At 42.1% G+C, this 18,558-nt stretch overlaps 2 protein-coding genes across 3 annotated transcripts in view; one reads left to right on the top strand and one right to left on the bottom strand.

Annotated features, from left to right (window-relative positions):
• Positions 1–5,195, top strand: part of CMC1 (C-X9-C motif containing 1) — a 61,346-nt gene extending 56,151 nt beyond the window's left edge. Inside the window, exons 3-4 of the mRNA XM_074984415.1 lie at positions 2,295–2,385; positions 4,964–5,195. Of these exons, the coding sequence (XP_074840516.1) occupies positions 2,295–2,385; positions 4,964–5,084 (212 nt within the window). The 3' untranslated portion in view covers positions 5,085–5,195. The remainder of the gene's footprint in view (positions 1–2,294; positions 2,386–4,963) is intronic.
• Positions 5,196–10,222: 5,027 nt separating this feature from the next.
• Positions 10,223–18,558, bottom strand: part of AZI2 (5-azacytidine induced 2) — a 64,947-nt gene continuing 56,611 nt past the window's right edge. For both annotated transcript variants that reach the window (XM_074984413.1, XM_074984412.1), the window contains exon 8: positions 10,223–14,306. In XM_074984413.1, the coding sequence (XP_074840514.1) occupies positions 13,903–14,306 (404 nt within the window). In that variant the 3' untranslated portion in view covers positions 10,223–13,902. The remainder of the gene's footprint in view (positions 14,307–18,558) is intronic.

Below are 18,558 nucleotides of genomic sequence, written 5' to 3'. Positions count from 1 at the left end.
GCAGCATTTTAAAAAAAACCACTGCCTTGTGTAAGCAATGTATTATTAGACTAGTCATAAGTACATTTAAGCTACCGCTTATCTGTTCTGTTAAATTCTGTGGGTATTTTTTGTTAGTAACTGAACTGAAGGAAAACTAATTGCACACTGCACAGAGTAACAAATTAATAGGAATTTAGTTGTAGTGTGGCATGTTTAAATGTTGATATTTAGAGAACCTCATACAATATTTTTAGTTTGTCTTTTTGATATACAAAATAAGGTGTGTTTGTTAAGGCTGTGTGATTCCTTTCAGTTGTATAAGCAGAGGGAACTGAGATTTATCACCTCTCTTTCAGAGAGCTGTCTCTACTGTGTTCTGCCCTCCATGAGACACCCCTGAAATTGATTTGAGAATAGGGAGCAGAGCTGTAGATAAGCTATTCACCTTGGCATTATCCCCTCCTGACACTTTGAATTTTAAAGAAGAAATACGCTCTGGAGTCAGTGCTACTAGTGGCTACTGCACAGTCCACAGGAGATTAAAGCTAGTAGTACCAAGGCTCCTTTCCACTGTGCTGCTACAGAGGGGAAGAATTCTCAGGGCAATATATTCTCCCCATGGAACTAGTGGCAGACCATGCCTTCTGTATGCTCCTAGATCTCCTAGGATCTGCTAACCAAGGAGAGGATTGCTTGGAAACGCATGGTGTTAAGCTCACCCCTGTGTTTTCCAGCCCCTATCCCAAGGGCTCTTTCACAAGAGGAAATGATCCAGCCAGTGGCATTTAATTGGTTTAGCAATTACTGTTTGCTACACTGGATTGTAGCAACTACTATGCTAAGGAAATTTTGGAAGACCTAGTCATACAAGAAACACTATTAACAGTTTAACTTTTATTTAACAATACTAAGTCATTGATTTAGTCTTTTTAACATACACAAACATTTCAGCACAAAAACATTTGAAGGCAGAGTGGAGTTTTAAATAGGATTTGTCACAGAATACACAGCTTCAGAAATTGGTTGGCGTTATTAGCAACATCACTGTATACGAGTCTGTTAATGTGTTATATAGTATGAAGGAAAGAGTCTAATTAAAATCTTGTTACTAAACAAGTGACAAAGACCTTACAAACAGCTTGAGGCTCCAGGCTGGCCGTTGTTAGGCTTCAAGATCAGACTTGGTCAGTGAATGAGGAAATCTTTATTATGTAGGTTATTTTGTTAATGACACATACCCAAGTATGAGCCACATCAGTTAGACATTACATAATATCTGAGCAGGTATTTGACCTAGTTAAAGTGTTAGTTTGGTATGAAAGGTCATTCCTTATCATTCAGGCTGAGCTTTTGTGAGGTCTGTGTTCTGCAGAAGATCTCCCAGTATTCAAGCACTCAGAACCAGCCTCTGCTAAAAAGAGCACCCTGGGCCAAGCAGCATGTAGTGCTCCCAAAATGTGTAGTAAGGAATGCATAGTCATCTCACTTCCAACAGCAAAAATCAGGTGTAGCCATTGAAATAAATTGGCCTCGGACTAGTGCACGACTGGTTTGAAAGGCAAATTGGTTATTTATCATCCACAACAGAGGTAAAGAGTAAGGTTGTGCATGTCTCCACTGCATACTAAGCACAGGCTGACTCAACTTGTCTGTCTGTGGACTGGACAAGGACACATCAAACTGACTGATGTTAACAAACATTCAGGATCCAGATCCGGGGGTGCTGCTCAAGGGAGGGGATCAGAGCTTGAGTCCCACTCTGACTTGGATTCAAGCCCTGTTGCTCTGTGTTGTGAGCATAGCTCATGTTAGAGTGAAGTCAGGAGGTCTGCTCAGTACAGTATGGGCACATTCACATAGCTGAGAGACCCAGGTCTGGCCATTATAAACCCAGCACAGATTTGGAAGCCACTGAGTCCAAAAGTCTGTGCCCCACAGACCCAGGTGTACAATGTGGCACAGACTTAAACTATGTGACTTTGGGTGGGTGCTTGATTTTGCAATAGCTAAAAGAATAGTAATCTCCTGACAGTGTAGAATCAGGTTTTAAGATGCTCAGTTAAGATCAGTGAGCACTGATTTCTGCTAGATTTCATGGTTTTTGTTGTTTTTGTTTTGTTTTTTTTTAAAGCATGAAGTTCATTGCTGACTGAAGACTAATGCTTGGAAGTACTGATGGAACAAATGTTCCAATCTTGCCCTAATGCCTGAAATAGATTAATTAAGTCAGATAACCTCTAAAAATAGTCGATTGTACTTGTGTTAGTATGGGTCCATAACACAAGAATCTAAATTCTTTTTTTTAATTTCAGCTTTTACCAAATGCTGCCAAGAGACTGGCTTTCTTATGGTGGTGAAATGTCGACAGGAAAATGCAGCATTGAAAGAATGTCTAACTGCCTAGTAAGTCACCATGAGAATCTTTTTAAAAAGTATATTGCTGTAGTCATGCTGCCATTGGGAAACTGGAAAAAAGCATCCTTTAGACAATGCCTGAGTTCACTGTTAGTTTCCACGTGGTCTCTGAAAGGTGCTGTGTATCTTCAGGTGATTCCAGAAGTGAACAGAGCTGCTAAACCTCTTCAAGGAAGTTTGTAAGGTGTCGTGACTTGGGCCTTCCACTACTGAATCTAGGTTGGGGTGTTTGCTGAAGGAAAGCAGTTATATCTTCAGCTTCATGGATCAGGGAAAGGAAGCTTGCGTGGGCTTTACTCCAGGATTTTTCTGAAAAATGTTTTGGGAGTAAATGAACTGCAGTTAGCAACTTCAAAGCTCACACGATGAGAATTATGGTAATGAGGTTCTGCATTGCTATTCTCCGCTTGGGCTGATAATCATGCCCCCTTCGAAGGATGGGGCTAGTGTAGACAAGCCCTACAGTGGCAGGGTCTACACCTGTGGATCCCAAACTTTTCGGCATCATGCCCCCCTTTTGATTTCTGAGAAGTGCTCAGCCCCCCCTTTTCTTTACCACCATCCAACCCTTTAGAAAAAAAAAAATTCAGTGCATAATTTTAACACACAAACTCGATATAAAAATGTTTAAAATTAAAAACAAGCACAAATAAGTTTTCTTGGCCTCTTGCGGGTGCTTGGTGCAGCCCCAGCCGGCCAGCTGCCCAACCCCTGTAAGCTCTGCAAGCCGCCTGCCTGAGCCCTGCAAGCCACCCACCCGAGCCCCTCCCATCCCCTCCCCCAAAGCCAGGCACCCCCAGCCCCCCATCTTAACCCTATCCTACTCTTCCTCCCCACACTCAGTCGCCTTTGCAGGAGGCAGCTAACTCCATGCGGGTCTTCGCCAGATTCCTGGTTTTTTTAATAGCTGCTGCACCAGGTTGCCTATGTAGAATGACGGGCTGAGAGCCAGAAGCAAAGGCTGGCTCTTTTTTCGGGTGAGGGGCGTAACCAGGGGGCTGGGTCGCCTTGTGCCCCCCCCATGGAATTTTTTCACCCCCTTCCCCCCTGGCCAGTTTGGGAAACCAAGATCTACACAGAGGTGGGCAAGATCTGGCCCACCAGGCCTTTAAATCTAGCCCATGGGTCGCAGTCTGCCCCTGTGGCATGGATCAACGCTGTGCAAATTAGTTGGCTGCTCCCTGTGGCTCTTTGCACTGTGGGATGAAGGAAGGGGAGGGCTTTGTGCACTGCCCCTGCCCCCCAGCAAAATAACTCAGCTCCTGTTGGCTGGAAAGTGGCCAACACGAGCTGAAAGATTTTGCTGGTGGGGGAAACGTGAAGCTTCCCCTGCTGCAGTGCAGAGAGCTACATGGAACAGCCACTGCTTTGAGTCATCTGGTGCTGGCAGGCTGGGAAACCTGCCTGAGTGTGCAGCTCGCCAGGAGCTGCTTTGGTAAGCATCTCCCAGCAAGAGCCTCCCTCTGGCTCCCTACCCACTCCTGCACCCCAGCTCCCCCCCACACACCCTCTGCACCCCAGTACCCAGCCTCAGGCCACAACTCCACCTTTTGCCCAAAATTCCCTCTGATTTCACACCCTCTCCTGCACACCAGTCCCCACACATCTTACATAGAAAAGTGTGGCCCTTGACCACTTACCAAATCTTGGCATGGCTCCCCTTCAAAAATTGCCCACTTCAGGTCTAAACTGAAACTATGTGCTCTAGAAATCATACCGCACAGTAGCCAAGCCCTAAGCTGGAAAAACAGCACAAAAAAGAGCAGATACAGAAATGGGGAATTAGTTCCCACTAGTTGTTCTGTATTAGCTCCCCCTAGGGATGCACTTATTCTGCACTAAAAGTACTGTTAAAACAAAACAGAGTCAGTCATGTAGCACTTTAAAGACTAACAAAAATACTGTTGTGCATTTTAGCATAATCCAAGTACAACTCTAAAAATTTTTCAGTGTCTTCGTGTGCGGTAACTATCCCCTAGCTTCTATTGCATTAGTTTGCATTCTGTGCTAACTTCCCTGCATAGAGAAGCCCGAACCCCCTACCCCCACCCTGTGCAGATGAGATGATCTGAGTTGCAGTTTTTAATTAAACAGTTTTTAAATATGCAGTGATTAGCTTACTAGCATTAGGCAGTATACAAGAATCGAATTACTTATGAGTATTAAGCTATTTTTGTTCAACTCCTATTACATACACTTTTTTCCATGGCACACAAGTTGTGAAAGTGGTTTAATGTTATGCTAAGCAGCTGTAATAGCCGAGAAAATATCAGCTGTCATCTAGGAAGAAATCAATGGTTAGTGATTGACACTAGAAGTACTTCCTCAACTTTCTCCTTCAATCACAGTGGCATACAGTGGTGGTGTGAAAACACCACACTCTCCAGCAGTTAGGGTGGAGACAAACGTAAATTTAAGTGGTATCAGAAAGAAGTAAATTATAAATCATCTTGTCTATGGTTATTTAAAGACAACAGGTAAAGAGTTAATGGTGCAGATAACATCTCAGTTCAACACATTAACTTACTTAAGGTGGACCTCACAATATTATGTGTTTTCCTTGTAGCTATACTGATCCAGCATTTTATGAAGAATGCAAAACTGAATACTTAAAGGAAAGGGAAGAATACAGAGCTACTGGAATTCCTGCTAAACGAAGACAACAGAAGCTTCCTACAAGCACATAGCTAAATTCTAAAATAAAGTTTGAAAATTTACTTCAGTTATTGACACACAATTTGATTTTATGGAATTAAGTTAATTGAATAAACAGAGGCTCAATCTTGTTTGAAAAATCAGTTTTAGTCTTCGAGGTTGGATTTGCATGAAATAAATGCATCTTATCTTGTCTATTAGGAATAAACTTTCTACGAATGAATCCAAAATAACTCGGATGTATTTTTGACCCAGAACTGTCACCGTAGAGTATTTTGAGAAAAAAGTTGCAGACCATTCTTTCTGAACATTCTCCTGACTTACCATTGCTCCACTAATAATCCTCTCTCTTATAGAATCAGAGGCAGACAATTTCCTTCTTTGTACCTAAGGTAGTATAATCCTGCCATTGTCTCTGTAAAGGCACACTTGAAGTTGGTCTTTTACTTGATCACTTAATGATATCGGCTGTACAAAAAAACCTAGATGCACGAACAGTTAGGCTTGAAAAATATTTTGTTCTTATCTTTGCAAGAGTTGCCGAATTGTCAGGAACTGTTCAAATACAATATTTAATATATTACTTGTGACTAACTCCAATCAAATTGATTTTCATGTCTGTCTGTTATTACTTAACTGTAGAAGTCATCATTGAAGAGTTTGTCCTATACTAAAAGGTGTTTTTAGGCCTGCACAGAGCCTTAATAACCTCTTGCTCCTGTGACCAGACCATCTCAATCTTCATTACAGTCCTGTCTGCCCAATTCTGTAGGAGGCAACAGCCCTAGATTACTCATGAGCCCTTAGAGTTCCCTTCTCAGGAAACTGACATCCTAAGGAAATCTCTTTCAGACAGAATCAGAATGCGGCTGTGTCACTGGCAGGAACATCATTTAAGAAAAAGGTATTCTCCATGTAAAGGTGCTTTTTAGTGAAAGCAGGATTGAGAGAAGAGACTTAGAGGAAAAAGAAATGAAAACTAGGATAAAGTGGCCAGAAGCGAGAGAAGGCATGAAGTATAATGGGAATTTTAACCAAGCTGTAAAGAAAAAATTAGACAATGTCCCAAATGAGAAAATGCTAAGAGCTAAGAAAGGGTGGTAAAGAAGAGCAAACAAGAGGTAGTAGCATTTATTTTGAAGCTTGCCTGATGGAATGAAGTGGTCAGTAGATGGAGGAGAGACTGATCATCTCTCTTCCTGCCAGTGTTACTCCACATTATTCATTTTTAAACTCAACCTCTACAGCTGGAAGAGAAAGAAGAAGAGAATCAGATCAAAATATTGCTTCATAGAAAAAGAATGACTGCCATGATCAGAAATTGGTCACAGAAAAATTCAGAGCAAGACCAAGACCATTGCTGATTTTGAAAAGGAAGAGGATGCTTATTGAGTCAAAACAGCTGCAGTTAGTTTAGTATCCTCTCTCTCTCCTACCTTCCTGTCTCAAAAATGTGATAATGTTTATCAGTAAAAACCCAGAGTTTGCAAGATTATTGGTCGGTTGTTTACTTATAATGTTAAAAGAAACAAAGCTATGGGCAAGGCAAGGGTCTAGTAGTAAAGACATGAAAGCGAAAGCCAGAATTGTTTCTGGGTACCTTTTATATAGTACTGTCTCCTACTGTTTGAAAGAAGCTCTCTAAAATGTCATGTTACTGCATCTGAAAAACCCAAGAGGGAAAAATAAACACAAAATTTGAAACTGTGGTGTCCTGTCTAAGTACTAAAGGGTATTATGGCGGGAGGAGGGCTGGCTACCTTCTAGTGAGTTTTGTCCACTCCTGTAAAGGATCTGTAACTTTATTTTGAAGAGCACAAGTTTCTTAAAGCAGGAGACTGACATGCACTGTTAAAACTGGTGAGTGTGTTTCAGATGAACAAATTATTTGAGTAAGGAAGACTTAAGGATGTTGCTTCTACTTTTCCCCTACTGAAGAGATTTGTTCAGTGATGCTTGTATTTATTTGTTGCCTGTTCAGTATGTTTTGTCACCATAACATATAGCTTCCTCTCTGTTATTATTCATAAAGTATAGGTTGCTTCTGTCTTGAAATGGAAACCACTTGGTCATGTGTGCCCAAGAACTTTGGAAAATGTTTACATCTTAAATTATATTTTGTATGTACTTGAATGTGCCTTACCTAGCCTCTCAGAAATCATGTCACTATATTCACTAAGATAGCTGTGCTTTATGAAAGTAACTGTGAAACAGGGTCTGCTGGTAGTAAAGCCATATTTGTGATCCACAAATTAGGTAGGCTGCCACACAGGCCTGCATCCTAAGAGGGAACTAGCTGCAGCCCACCTTACCAGAGCTCACCGATCACCAGTGATCCAGAGACCACTATTTGAGTATTTCTGCTTTGTAGTAAGACTGTGTCTTTCAGCTTTGTTGCTACATTGTCAAAGTACTAAGGATTTACCTGTGTGAATTCTATTAACATTGCATTTATACACATTGGCTATGTCTACATTAGCACAAATCTTTGAAATCGCCATTCTGAAGATTACTAATGAGGTGCTGAAATGGCTATTCAGCACCTCATTAGCATGCTGCCAGCCACGGCTCTTCGAAATTGCCATTTTTTGCTCCTGTGTGGCTTGTCCAGATGGGGCTCCTTTTTGAAAGGACCCCAGGAACTTTGAAATCCCCTTATTCCTAGCTGCAGGTCTGTGCAGCAGCCCACCTACTTCATGGCTCACAAATATGGCTTTACTGTTTAGCTGTCTGGATCCGGGAGTAGATGCACATATGAGGTAAAGTGGTGGCCTCAGATGCGATGGGTGGGGGAGAGTTAGGACATGCAGGATTGCAGCTGGCACAGGAGAGACCTCTGCTGATATTGGAACTAGTTGTGTGCTTTTATTTATAGAGCTGGAAAAAAAATTCAAACATTAAGGCAGGGGTCTCAAACTCCCAGCCCACAGGCCACCCCCAGCCAGAGCAATTGTGCAATCTGGGCTGGGACTTATAACAGGTCGGGGAGGACCTGTTAGTTACTGGCCTCCAAGCCCTGACCCCTCATTCCCATAGCACACATCTTGGGGGTGGGTAGGGAAAGGAAAGAGGTCGGTGCCAAACAGTGGCAGCAGCAGTTGCGCCCCCACCCTCCCTTCTGCAGCAGGAGCTGTAGAAGTGCACACTGGGCAAGTGCATATGCTGTGCTCCACTCTGCTTCCCTTCAACAGCAGGAGCTGGGGGAGGAAGAGGATGGGGCAATGGCAGGAATGGGTGGGGCTTAGAGGCCAGTAAGAGACAGGCCCTGCCAGGCCATCTGCTCATAGGAATAAGGGGACTTTGAAGTAGCTGGGGGCCTTTCGAAAAGGAGCCCTGTCTGGATGAGCCGCATCAATGTCGAAGTGCCGTGGCCGCCCACATGCTAATGAGGCACTGAATATGTATTTCAGCGCTTCATTAGTAAACTTCAAAATGGCCATTTGTGTGGCCATTTCAAAGTTTGGGGCTAGTGTAGACACAGCCTATGAGTCCCAGGCTGGCTTGTGCCAGCACTCTGGCCAGTGGACTGGGAGTGTCACACTCCTGCTTAACGTTTCTTTAAAATACCACTTTCATCTAAAGTACCTTACCATAGCTAGATAATGGTACAAAACATTTGAAAAGATCACTGTCTTCTGCTGAGACTCTCAGCAATTTTCATGTGGTCTGTGAGGGGGAAAAAATAAGATCCACAGCAATAAAGCATTCAAGTGATGGAGACGAATGCTGATCTCACATTGATTGATGTAAGCCTAGAATACATCAACTCAGGTGACTTGAATCAGTACCAGATCAGAATCAGGTCCAGTATTCCTCAAAACTTGGCCTAATGAGTTAAAATACAAACTGGCAGATTTATATAACTGTTTGCAGCATCTAGTGCGGTCAGTATTGACTGAATATGGATGCTTTACTGGCATTCTATAATGTTTAATGTGACCTATAGCCACCAAAAATATCTGCAGAGAAAGCTGTACATGCTGTGGAATTTCTTTTGTCTATGTCTCTTCAATAAGCCACAGAATGTCCCCCCTACAGGACTGAAACAGCAATGCAGCCATATCCATTGGTTTTCCATCTACAGCAAGTTCAAGATAAAAGTGTGGGGGAGATTCAGATTCCCCCCTTCACAATGGACAATTTAGTTGTACACTTTTCCAACATGTTAATTCCACTTACAAAACTGTGCTTAAGATGTCACAGTGCTATCTTAAAATAAAAGGTAACTGCTGCACCCCTGTTGAACATTTACAGCAGAGAGATGCAAGCCCCCAGAGCAGGAAGGGCTCTGGTTGAGATCCTGTTGGGACTGCATGAGAAGTAAGTAGGTACCACCCATCAGTAACTGCAGCACTGTTAATTTTGCCTTTGAAAATTTTCCCTCGGCTTTCTCCTATTACACTGCCAGCACCGGCCACATACTGCACTCTGCCTCTCCAAAGCCAATCAGAGCTATTCCAAGCGTGGGCTCTTATGACATAACTGAAGACCCACCTTAACTGCATCAGGGTCTACATCTTCAGTTTCTCCTGGCCCTGGAAGGAATTACCAAACACAGGAGCCCATTCCATTAAGTAAGCTTGTTTAACATAACTGTTGTTCAGTTTCTGAAATGAGAGGGGTCTGACCTGGATGTTTGAATGGCAGGTGAAAATTTTAAAATATTTAAACATAAAGGCAGATGTAAAGTGTTTTTTTCTAGTGTGCTCTTTGCCCCCATCCTGCAGTCGCTTAACAGTGAATCGCCACTAACCAGGAAGTAAGGAGGCAAATAATGTGACTTAAGGTTGGTTGAAATAGTGGCCTCCTTTTTCTGCTCTAGAGTTTGCCTAGCTGCAGTGGAAGCAGCGAACAATGTTACAGCCCTCCTGCCCCTATTTTCTTTCACAATTTCCGTCTAAAGACTCAAAGCAGAAAGAACGGACAAGACATTCAGACACAAGTCAGGCCAGATATGTCTCATATGGATATAAACTCAAGATTCCTTTTCAGCTTTAAGGGCCCCTCTGACTTGCTCACATCACCACCTGAGGTAAGCATGCACCCTTATTCCTCCCTCCCCTCGCCCAACCGTAACTGTCACCTCTCATATTTCAGTTTGCAGGGGTTCATTTACCTTCCAACTGTGGCTAGTTTGAGCAATGTGAGCCGTTGCATTTACAGACAAATATTTTTCCTCCAGTAAAATAGAGTTCTTTATTTTTTAGCACACAACCCACATGTTGCTTGTCCCAAATCCATAATCAACTTAACAGGTGTTTCACTGCACAGTTAAATTTACGAGACCTACAGAAGAACAGTAGTTTTCATCAAAGCTCTGTAAAACCATCACACAAACACTGATCAGCACTTAGAACTATAATTTTCCCCACTTTATGGGGGAAAGTGTTTGTTTTCAAAGTGCAAAAGGGAGAAACTTCAAAGAACTTTTTTCAACCTTAATTATAACCACTACCAAGTTTACAGTAACCAGAAGATGATGGAAAAAAAACAAAACAATATTTACAGCCGTTAGAGAAAGCTAGTTTTGATTCTTCACTTTTCTTCTCTCCTTGGCCTGGGTATTTCACACAGCAACAAAGGAGGAGAAAACCACAAAGTCACTTAGGTCAACTTCCTGAAATCATTACTACCTTCTGTATTATAATGGACAATGCCTCTAAGTTTATACTATGCCAGTGTTCATGCTTAGTGGAAAAAACACTGGGAAGTGGCTTTCCAGCTATTTGGTATGCAGTCAACTTTTTTTATTCTTTCTTGATATGAAAAAGCAACAAACCATGTTTGTGCCAGACTACTAACCACATTTTTCTAGAAAAGTTCAATATTCTGTAATTTTTTCCTAATTCTTCCTTCAAGAATGAGCAGGGCTGTGATCCAGTCACGGCCAGTTCACGTGGGTCATGACATTTTAACACTTTTGTCTCATGGGAATTTTTATTTTCTATCCCCACTTACACATTGATCAACTGGACCAATTTTTTATTTTTCTTACACCAACAAACTGCAGCCATTCTTTACTACTTATATCACGAGCATGCAACTTGTGAGCATATACAAGAGGAATTTTTGATTTTTGGAAATGGAAAAAATTCTGAGCCACAAAAAGCATGATTTAAATTACTCTTAGTGAAGATTTGATTTTAAATCAAACAAATGCATTCCCACTTCAGAAATGGGCCTATTCCCTAATGGCGCCAAAGATGGGGTGTCCCTTTCAAGGATTATGGTATGTCTGCTTGTTTCTATTAGTACACTGGAAGCCACACTTACAGCAAGGCCCACCCCATGACATCAGTCAGAATCCAGCAGTGCCTCTCCATGAGTGTTGTTTCCCCTTGCTCACCTCTCCACCTGCACCTACCTGTAGCAGAGGCCAAAGCACAGGGATGTCCGTGCATGCAGAACACAGCAGCTTCATGCTGAAGTGCAGCCTGGCTGTTTACAAAAGGTGAAGATTAGAACAAGATTGGAAAGGGGCACTTTTGGAAGGAGGAGAATATACAGGAATGTGCTATGCCTAAAGGCAGCCAGGCCCTGCTACCTTCATGTGCTTAGAAGGAGAAAACTCCACCTCCGCATGTTAGAGGAATCTGTGGATGTGTACATTGTTCCTAAGGGCTAAGAAGCAAACTTTGAATTTAATCTTTTACATTTTCACTGATCTATGGGCAGATTCAAATTCTTATCTGCTTTGCACACAACCTGAGAATAAGGAATTTCCACAGCAACAAAGGAAACAACTATGGTTGCCAAAGCCTAAGGAGATTTATCAGTAAAGCCCATTTCAAACAAAAATAAATTTATTTAAAATTTTACACACAAGGATTCCTTCCTTGCATAATTCCAAATGTCATCTCAGTTTGATGTCTGCTGAATACATTAAACTTACCAAAAGGGCCAAAATCTTATGTAAGCTTGGGAGTAAACCCAGTACATTATATTAGAACTAGATATAACACAGTCTCCGCAGCCACAGGAGAAATAGTTTCTGCTGCTTTGTTATTACACAGGCAGTTGGTTCTATCAGCTAACGCCTAGTGACTTGGATTTGTTTTATGCATATTGGGGTTTGTTCTATTACTTTGGAAGAGCTTGTACTCCCTTGAGTCAGCTGTGTTCATTGGTCAGAATAAATTCCAGCATCTGACACCATTTCCATTAATCACAGACAAGCCAATATACGTGAGCAAGATAACAGAAAAGATCAAAACAAATCTGATGAATGGTAGGCATATTATTTACATATGCTGTTCACAATACAGTAGATGGTATCAAAGATATTCTTTTGACTTCACGATAGATAAAACTCCAATACATTAAAAGGAGATGGCTATCAAGCGAACCCCTAAATGCACGGGTGGGAGTGGGGGAAAAAGATCCACAGGTTACCTAGTATCTACCTTCCAATTGCACTTTTGATATGGCTGCATTAGAGTGTCAAACTTTCTGACAGAAGTTACTGGCACTTTAAAAAAAAATTACTGCTTAACTGTTGTGAAATCCATTTTCCTTTACATTGGCTTTAAGGTTGATTAGTCAATTCAGATGCTTATTCAGTGTATACAGGAAACAAAATTACTAGTACTAATCCTTTTGCTACTAATTAAATGTTATATTCAAGAAGAATATGAAATGCCATTATAGCATTTCCTCTTAAGTATTGTACATTCCAATTATTTCACTTTAAACCTGGGGCATGAAGCCAAACAACTCTAAAACTGCTCTAAAGAATAGCAAAACTTGTAACTGCCTAGATGCTACTTAGGTAAAGAGTAACAGGTCTTTTTATCAGTTACCCACGTACATCAATATATGGATACAACCATATAAAGCTGGAAGCTATAAATTGGAACATTTTAGTTTTCTACGCAACAGACTGAAAACCCAATTGATATGGCACAATCATATTTCACACTAATACACATCTGAGTTGTGCAAATTAAGGCTTCTGAATGTTCTAGTGACACCCTGACACTCTGCGCACCCCCCACATTCCACCCCCACCCAAAATAAAGAAAGAAAGAAAAAAGGCAAAAAGACAATGGCCATAGGAACCATACATTTAAAGTGAAGATTTTGGTGATGTACAAATAAGGACCACACAAAAATCACTGGTTAGGGTACTTCTACACCAGGTACCAATGTGGACAGAATACAATTCATTTCTTTTATGTAAGTGGAAAAAAACCAAAAACTATGTCCATAAATTACAGCTTTCTGTTTTGTTTGTGACCTTTAAATACTTACAATAAGGCCAAAGTTAAGGTGCAGTCCAAACAGCGTATCCTAGCTGTTTTGGTTTGTTCCATGTTGCATAAACATGATTTAGGGAAAAAAACCCTGTAAGTCTCACCTTTTCTTCCTGCCATATTTCACACCTTCTAAATCCAATGACTGTTCCTGAACCAGAGGGGGGGAAAATAGCATTGCAATTCCATTCTTTACCTGAGAGTTCTAAATCTGAAAGACACTTCTGTCAGAGGTAAGCTCACAGCTTTTAGAAGTTTCTAACGCAGGATACCGAATGCCTTCATGAGCAGTGTTATGTACATACAGCAAATTGAAATGCAGAGCTGGATTATTTTGATATAGCCTAAGAATCAAATATTCAGTCTGTGTAATATTTGCAAATATGTGTAATCTTCAGTATAAGTGGGATGAGCATTTAGGACCTGTATTACCAGTATAGCTCCTTTGACTTACTCCTGATTTACAGCAGCAAGCTAGGCTCCTCTCCGGGAACGAGAAAAGACATCACCTTCACCTTTTAGCTCACCACTTTTCTCTTTAAACATTTTTAGCTCTCAGCTGCCTATTCAGAACCAGCCCGTTTCTCTCAAAAACTGCTTAACTCTTGTGCAGGCAGTTTTGATTACACTGATCCATGTACTCTATTGGAAAGCTTGACGATGATTTATTTTTTGTTTCCCAAAACATTGTCTCGCTAGGTTTTGGAGGGCTTGGGAATACCCATGAATTATCTTCTAGAGAGCTCTTTCCATAGGAGTTTTGTGCATGACAAGTTGCGACACCAATCGGGATGGTTCTCTCATCTGTCCATGGCTGGAGATTTGCCCGTTCAGACAGCATTTTGACATCTCTTGAGAGAGTAGGAACTGTAGCATTGCAGAGAAGTTTGTCATTTTGTGAAGGAGTGGTTTTTTTGTAGACTGCCCCAGAAGAAGTCAAATATAACTTTGTGAGGTTCTTCTCCACATCTTCAACACATTGTATTGGTGCACAAGTAGACGCTGAAGAGAGAAGACAACAAACTGTAATTCTTAATTTATGCAACTAGAAGATATAGTGTAGATACACAATGTAGATTTCTGAATGTAACAGGACCACCTTTCAGCTAATGGATTCCATATACACGTAAATATTTACATCTAAATTTTGCAAATTTCACCATTACTTCTTAAATAGCACTCTCTCAAAAACCAAACAACTAGATGTAGCAGGGTCTGGTGTATCTTTGGGAGTTTGGTGAAGCAGGTATAGAACACTGCACCAGGATGACCTGAGTTGGCTGGCAGAAATGTCTATGATTAACTGTGGTCCCTTCTGACCTTGAAATCTATGAATCTTGCTTGCCTATAAAGGATCTTGAATCTTAGCTCATTGTCTCTTAATAAGGTGCCTGTTTCAGCAGAAGGTCCTGTATTCCACCTCAGTCCATGAAGAAGCAGTGAGGGAGATGGGATAGAGCTTACTGCTTCTTTGCTCAAAGGCAAGTTTTCAAACAGGCTAAGAGGAGGATGACCATTTGAAAATAGGTAGCAATTCTCAGGAAGGGGCCTTGCCATACGTGAGGGGAGAATGTGACAAGGACTGGGTGGTACTAACTTGCCCATACTACCTATTCTTCTCTTCAGCCTTTCACTACAAATTTAATTAGGGGTTAGTAAATGAGGCCTGTCGATTGGATCTGACAAGTTACCCACTCCGCAAGTGAAGCGAAGTTTCCTACAATAGCTATGAATCTAGAATGCAAACTCTGGTTTATAACAGCAGTGCTCTTAAGCAGGGGCTACCAAATTCATATGTCATTTTGATCAATTTCATAGTCACAGGATTTTTAAAATTCCAAATTTAGTAATTTAACCTAGTTAATATCTGAAATTTCACTGTGGTATAATTGTTGGGGTCCAGACCCACAAAGGAGTTGTGGGTGGGTGGGGGTTTGGCAGGGGGATGTCGTGCTGTACCACTATCCTTACTTCTGCAATGTCGTTGGCAATGGCACTTCCTTCACAGCTGGGCAACTGGACAGCAGCCGCTGCTAGTCACCAGCTCCCTTCTGAAGGCAGAACCGCTGCAAGCAGCAGCACAGAAGTAAGGATGGTATGGTATGGTATTGCCTAGCCCAGCTCTGAAGACAGTACAAACATAAGGGTGGGAATATAGCAACTCCTCTAAAATAAAAACTTATAACTTCCCTGCAACTCTCTTGTGTCAGGAGCACCGACCAATTTGAGAAAAGCCATCTGAGATATTTGTACAGTACAGGATAAAGCACACAATAACCAGATTTCACAGAGGTAGACCAGATTTCACAGTCTGTGATTCATTCTTCATAGCTGTGAATTTGTTAGGGCCATACTCACAATGAATAAACCCAAGAGTCAGTGCCCTTGCAGCAGGATGTAGTGTCATGCTGCCAGGGAAACTGAAAAATGGTGATCAATTAGCAAATTTCAATAAAAAGCAATTTCCAGTGGCTGATTTTTCACATCCAGAAGTTACAGCTAGGGAATTTGTTCCTGGGCTGTAAGCTATTCTTAGTTACAAGGACAAATAGCAACCACATACCATAGTCCAAATGCTGTGAATACTGGGATTGCTTAAGCTTTAGGGCAGATGAAGTGCTATTCAGTCACAAGTATAGAAAGGGAGTTGCATTATTACTCCTTGGATACTTCTAAGCAAACTAAACCTTCTAATAGTGTGACTGTCCAAAGTAGCATAGCTGTTCATCTTAAAAAAAAAAGTGTGGGACAATATTACTCATCTACTGTGTGTGACCAATGGTCTGGGTTATAACTAGTTCATAAAAATGTCCAAGTCAGTATTTCTGATGTTCAAACTTCAAGTTTTTAACATTTCAATAAAATGACCCCAGTTTCTATATTAAGACTCAGATTATACAACAAGGGAAGCAAACAGGCCCACTTAGGCAGCTCTGGTCTACTACTGAGAGTAGGTTATATACACAACCTACAGTATGGCTGCATCTAGACAATGAGATAAATTTGATTTTTTTAACCTTGTTCTTATGAATTCGAATATAAGTGTCCACAAAGCTTCTTGAAATTTGACCCACCATTTTTCCATGTCGAGTTTCTGCATCCCCATTGCCCTTTGCAAGTTCGACAATGTGAGCAGTCCATTGTGGGTATCTATCTCACCGTGCCTTAGCCCGGGTTGCTTGTGGGTGTTTCATGTTTGAATCCCAGAATGAAAAGCACTGTCCCAGAATTCAGAGCACCCAATAACCACGCAAAAACAAATTGAAGATTCCACCATTTCCTGTGGCATTTTCTCCACCAGCGCAAGCATGGATCCCCAAATGCTTCAACTCACAGCACACATCGTTTCGGCAACCACAGGCTGTTACTCAATTTTGCCTTCAATTACAAAGTTCAGTGATGGTTCAGTATCGTAATGATGATGACGACGACATGGTTTTGAAGAGCAAAACTCACAACTGCGGTCCAAAAACTCTCAGCTGCTGGCTGCCCTGGATGCATTGGTGACAGTGGAGTGGCAGTTTTGGACTTGTGAGACCAGCACACACTGGTGGGATCACATCATTTTGGAGTCCTGGGATGACCAGCAGTGGCTTCAGAACTTTCACATGTGTAAGTCTACTTTTATGGAACTTTGTGATGTGCTGGCCTCAGCCCTAAATCGCAGAAACACAAGAAGGAGGCCAGCTTTAGCAGTTTATAAGCGAGTGGCAATTGCTCTGTGGAAGTTTGGAGGGCCTGACAGTTACTGGTCAGAGGCAAATCAGTTCGGGTTTGGCAGATCTACAGTGGGGTAAGCGGTGATGCAGGTGGCCCATGCAATCTGTCCGTTTCTCTTTAGGAAGACTGTGACCCTGGGAGATGTACAGGCAATACTGGATGGCTTTGCCACCCAGGGGTTTCCTAACTGTGGTGGGGCAATAGATTGCACACACGTCCCCATCATGGCCACGGATCACCTGGCTTCTGAGTATATAAACCGAAAAGGATACTTCTCAATGGTGCTGCTGGGGCTGATAGATCACAAAGGTCATTTCACCAACATCAACACTGGATGATCAGGGAGGCTTCACAACATGTGAATCTTCTGAAATTCTGGGCTAAACAGAAAGCTCCTGGATGGAACTATTTTCCCAGACCAGAAAATCACAATTGTCAATGTGGAGATTCCTACTGCAATACTGAGCGACCCTGCTTACCCTCTGCTCTCTTGCCTCATGAAGCCCTACACAAGAGCCCTGGTCCCCAGCAAGGAAAACTTTAAATCAGAGACTCAGCAGGTGCAGAATGGTGGTTGAATGTGCCTTTAGGCATTTAAAAGTGAGGTTCAGATGCTTATTGACCCATTTGGACCATTCTGAAACTAATGTCCTCACTGTGATTACAGCATGCACTATTTTCAACATTTGTGAAGCCAAGTGAGAGACTCTCCCATCCTTCTGGAATTCTGAAGCTGAGGCCACAGGCAGGGCTTACAGCCACCTACACAACCATTCACCAGTAACCAGAGGCAGCAGCAATAAGGGATGCTTTAAAACATAGCTTCATGAATGATCTGTAACACACATGCTACCCATGTACTTCTCTGCCGTAATTCCAATAAATCATACCGTGTCTTCATGAATGAATGATTTTACTTGGTGGGAGGAAGTTAAGTTGCAGTAAGTAGAATGCATGTGACAGGCAGCTGTGCCTTCAGCCCTCCCGTAAGCCATCTAGTTCTGTCAGCCACATGTCCACTGTGGACCTTGGCACATCTGTGGTCAGTTGTGCCTTCAGCCCTTTCACAACACACCCGGTTCCCTGTGCCACAAGTCTGCTGTGAACCTGGATGTATCAGTGGGCATCTGTGCCATCAGCCCTTCCCCCAACCCCCGCAACGATCTGTGTTCCCTACCACTCCTGCACACCCTGCAGAGCCTGGCAGCCACATGACATGGGGGATTCCTGAAAATTAAAAAGAAATGCTGGGTTGAAAGGAATGGAGGGGGACAGGAGGGGAGATGCCCCGCAGAGCCCGGCAGCCACATGGCGCGGAGGATTCCTGTAAAATAAAATAAAAAAATGCTAGGTGGAAAGGGACATGGGAGGGGAAACGACCCACAGAGCCAGCAAACTGTGCTGGGAAAAGGGGAATGGAGCACCTTCCAGCTGCTGCAGGGAAATGTAAAAGGGCAGGAAGCATGGTTTAAAAAAAAAAAAAAAATCCAATGCACATTCCCATGTTTCTGGAGGTTGCCAAAAAAGACATCAC

The sequence above is a fragment of the Carettochelys insculpta genome, chromosome 2 (genome assembly GCF_033958435.1).
Source record: "Carettochelys insculpta isolate YL-2023 chromosome 2, ASM3395843v1, whole genome shotgun sequence".
Classification (NCBI taxonomy): Eukaryota; Metazoa; Chordata; order Testudines; family Carettochelyidae; genus Carettochelys; species Carettochelys insculpta.
This window is presented reverse-complemented; position numbering and strand designations above follow the sequence as displayed.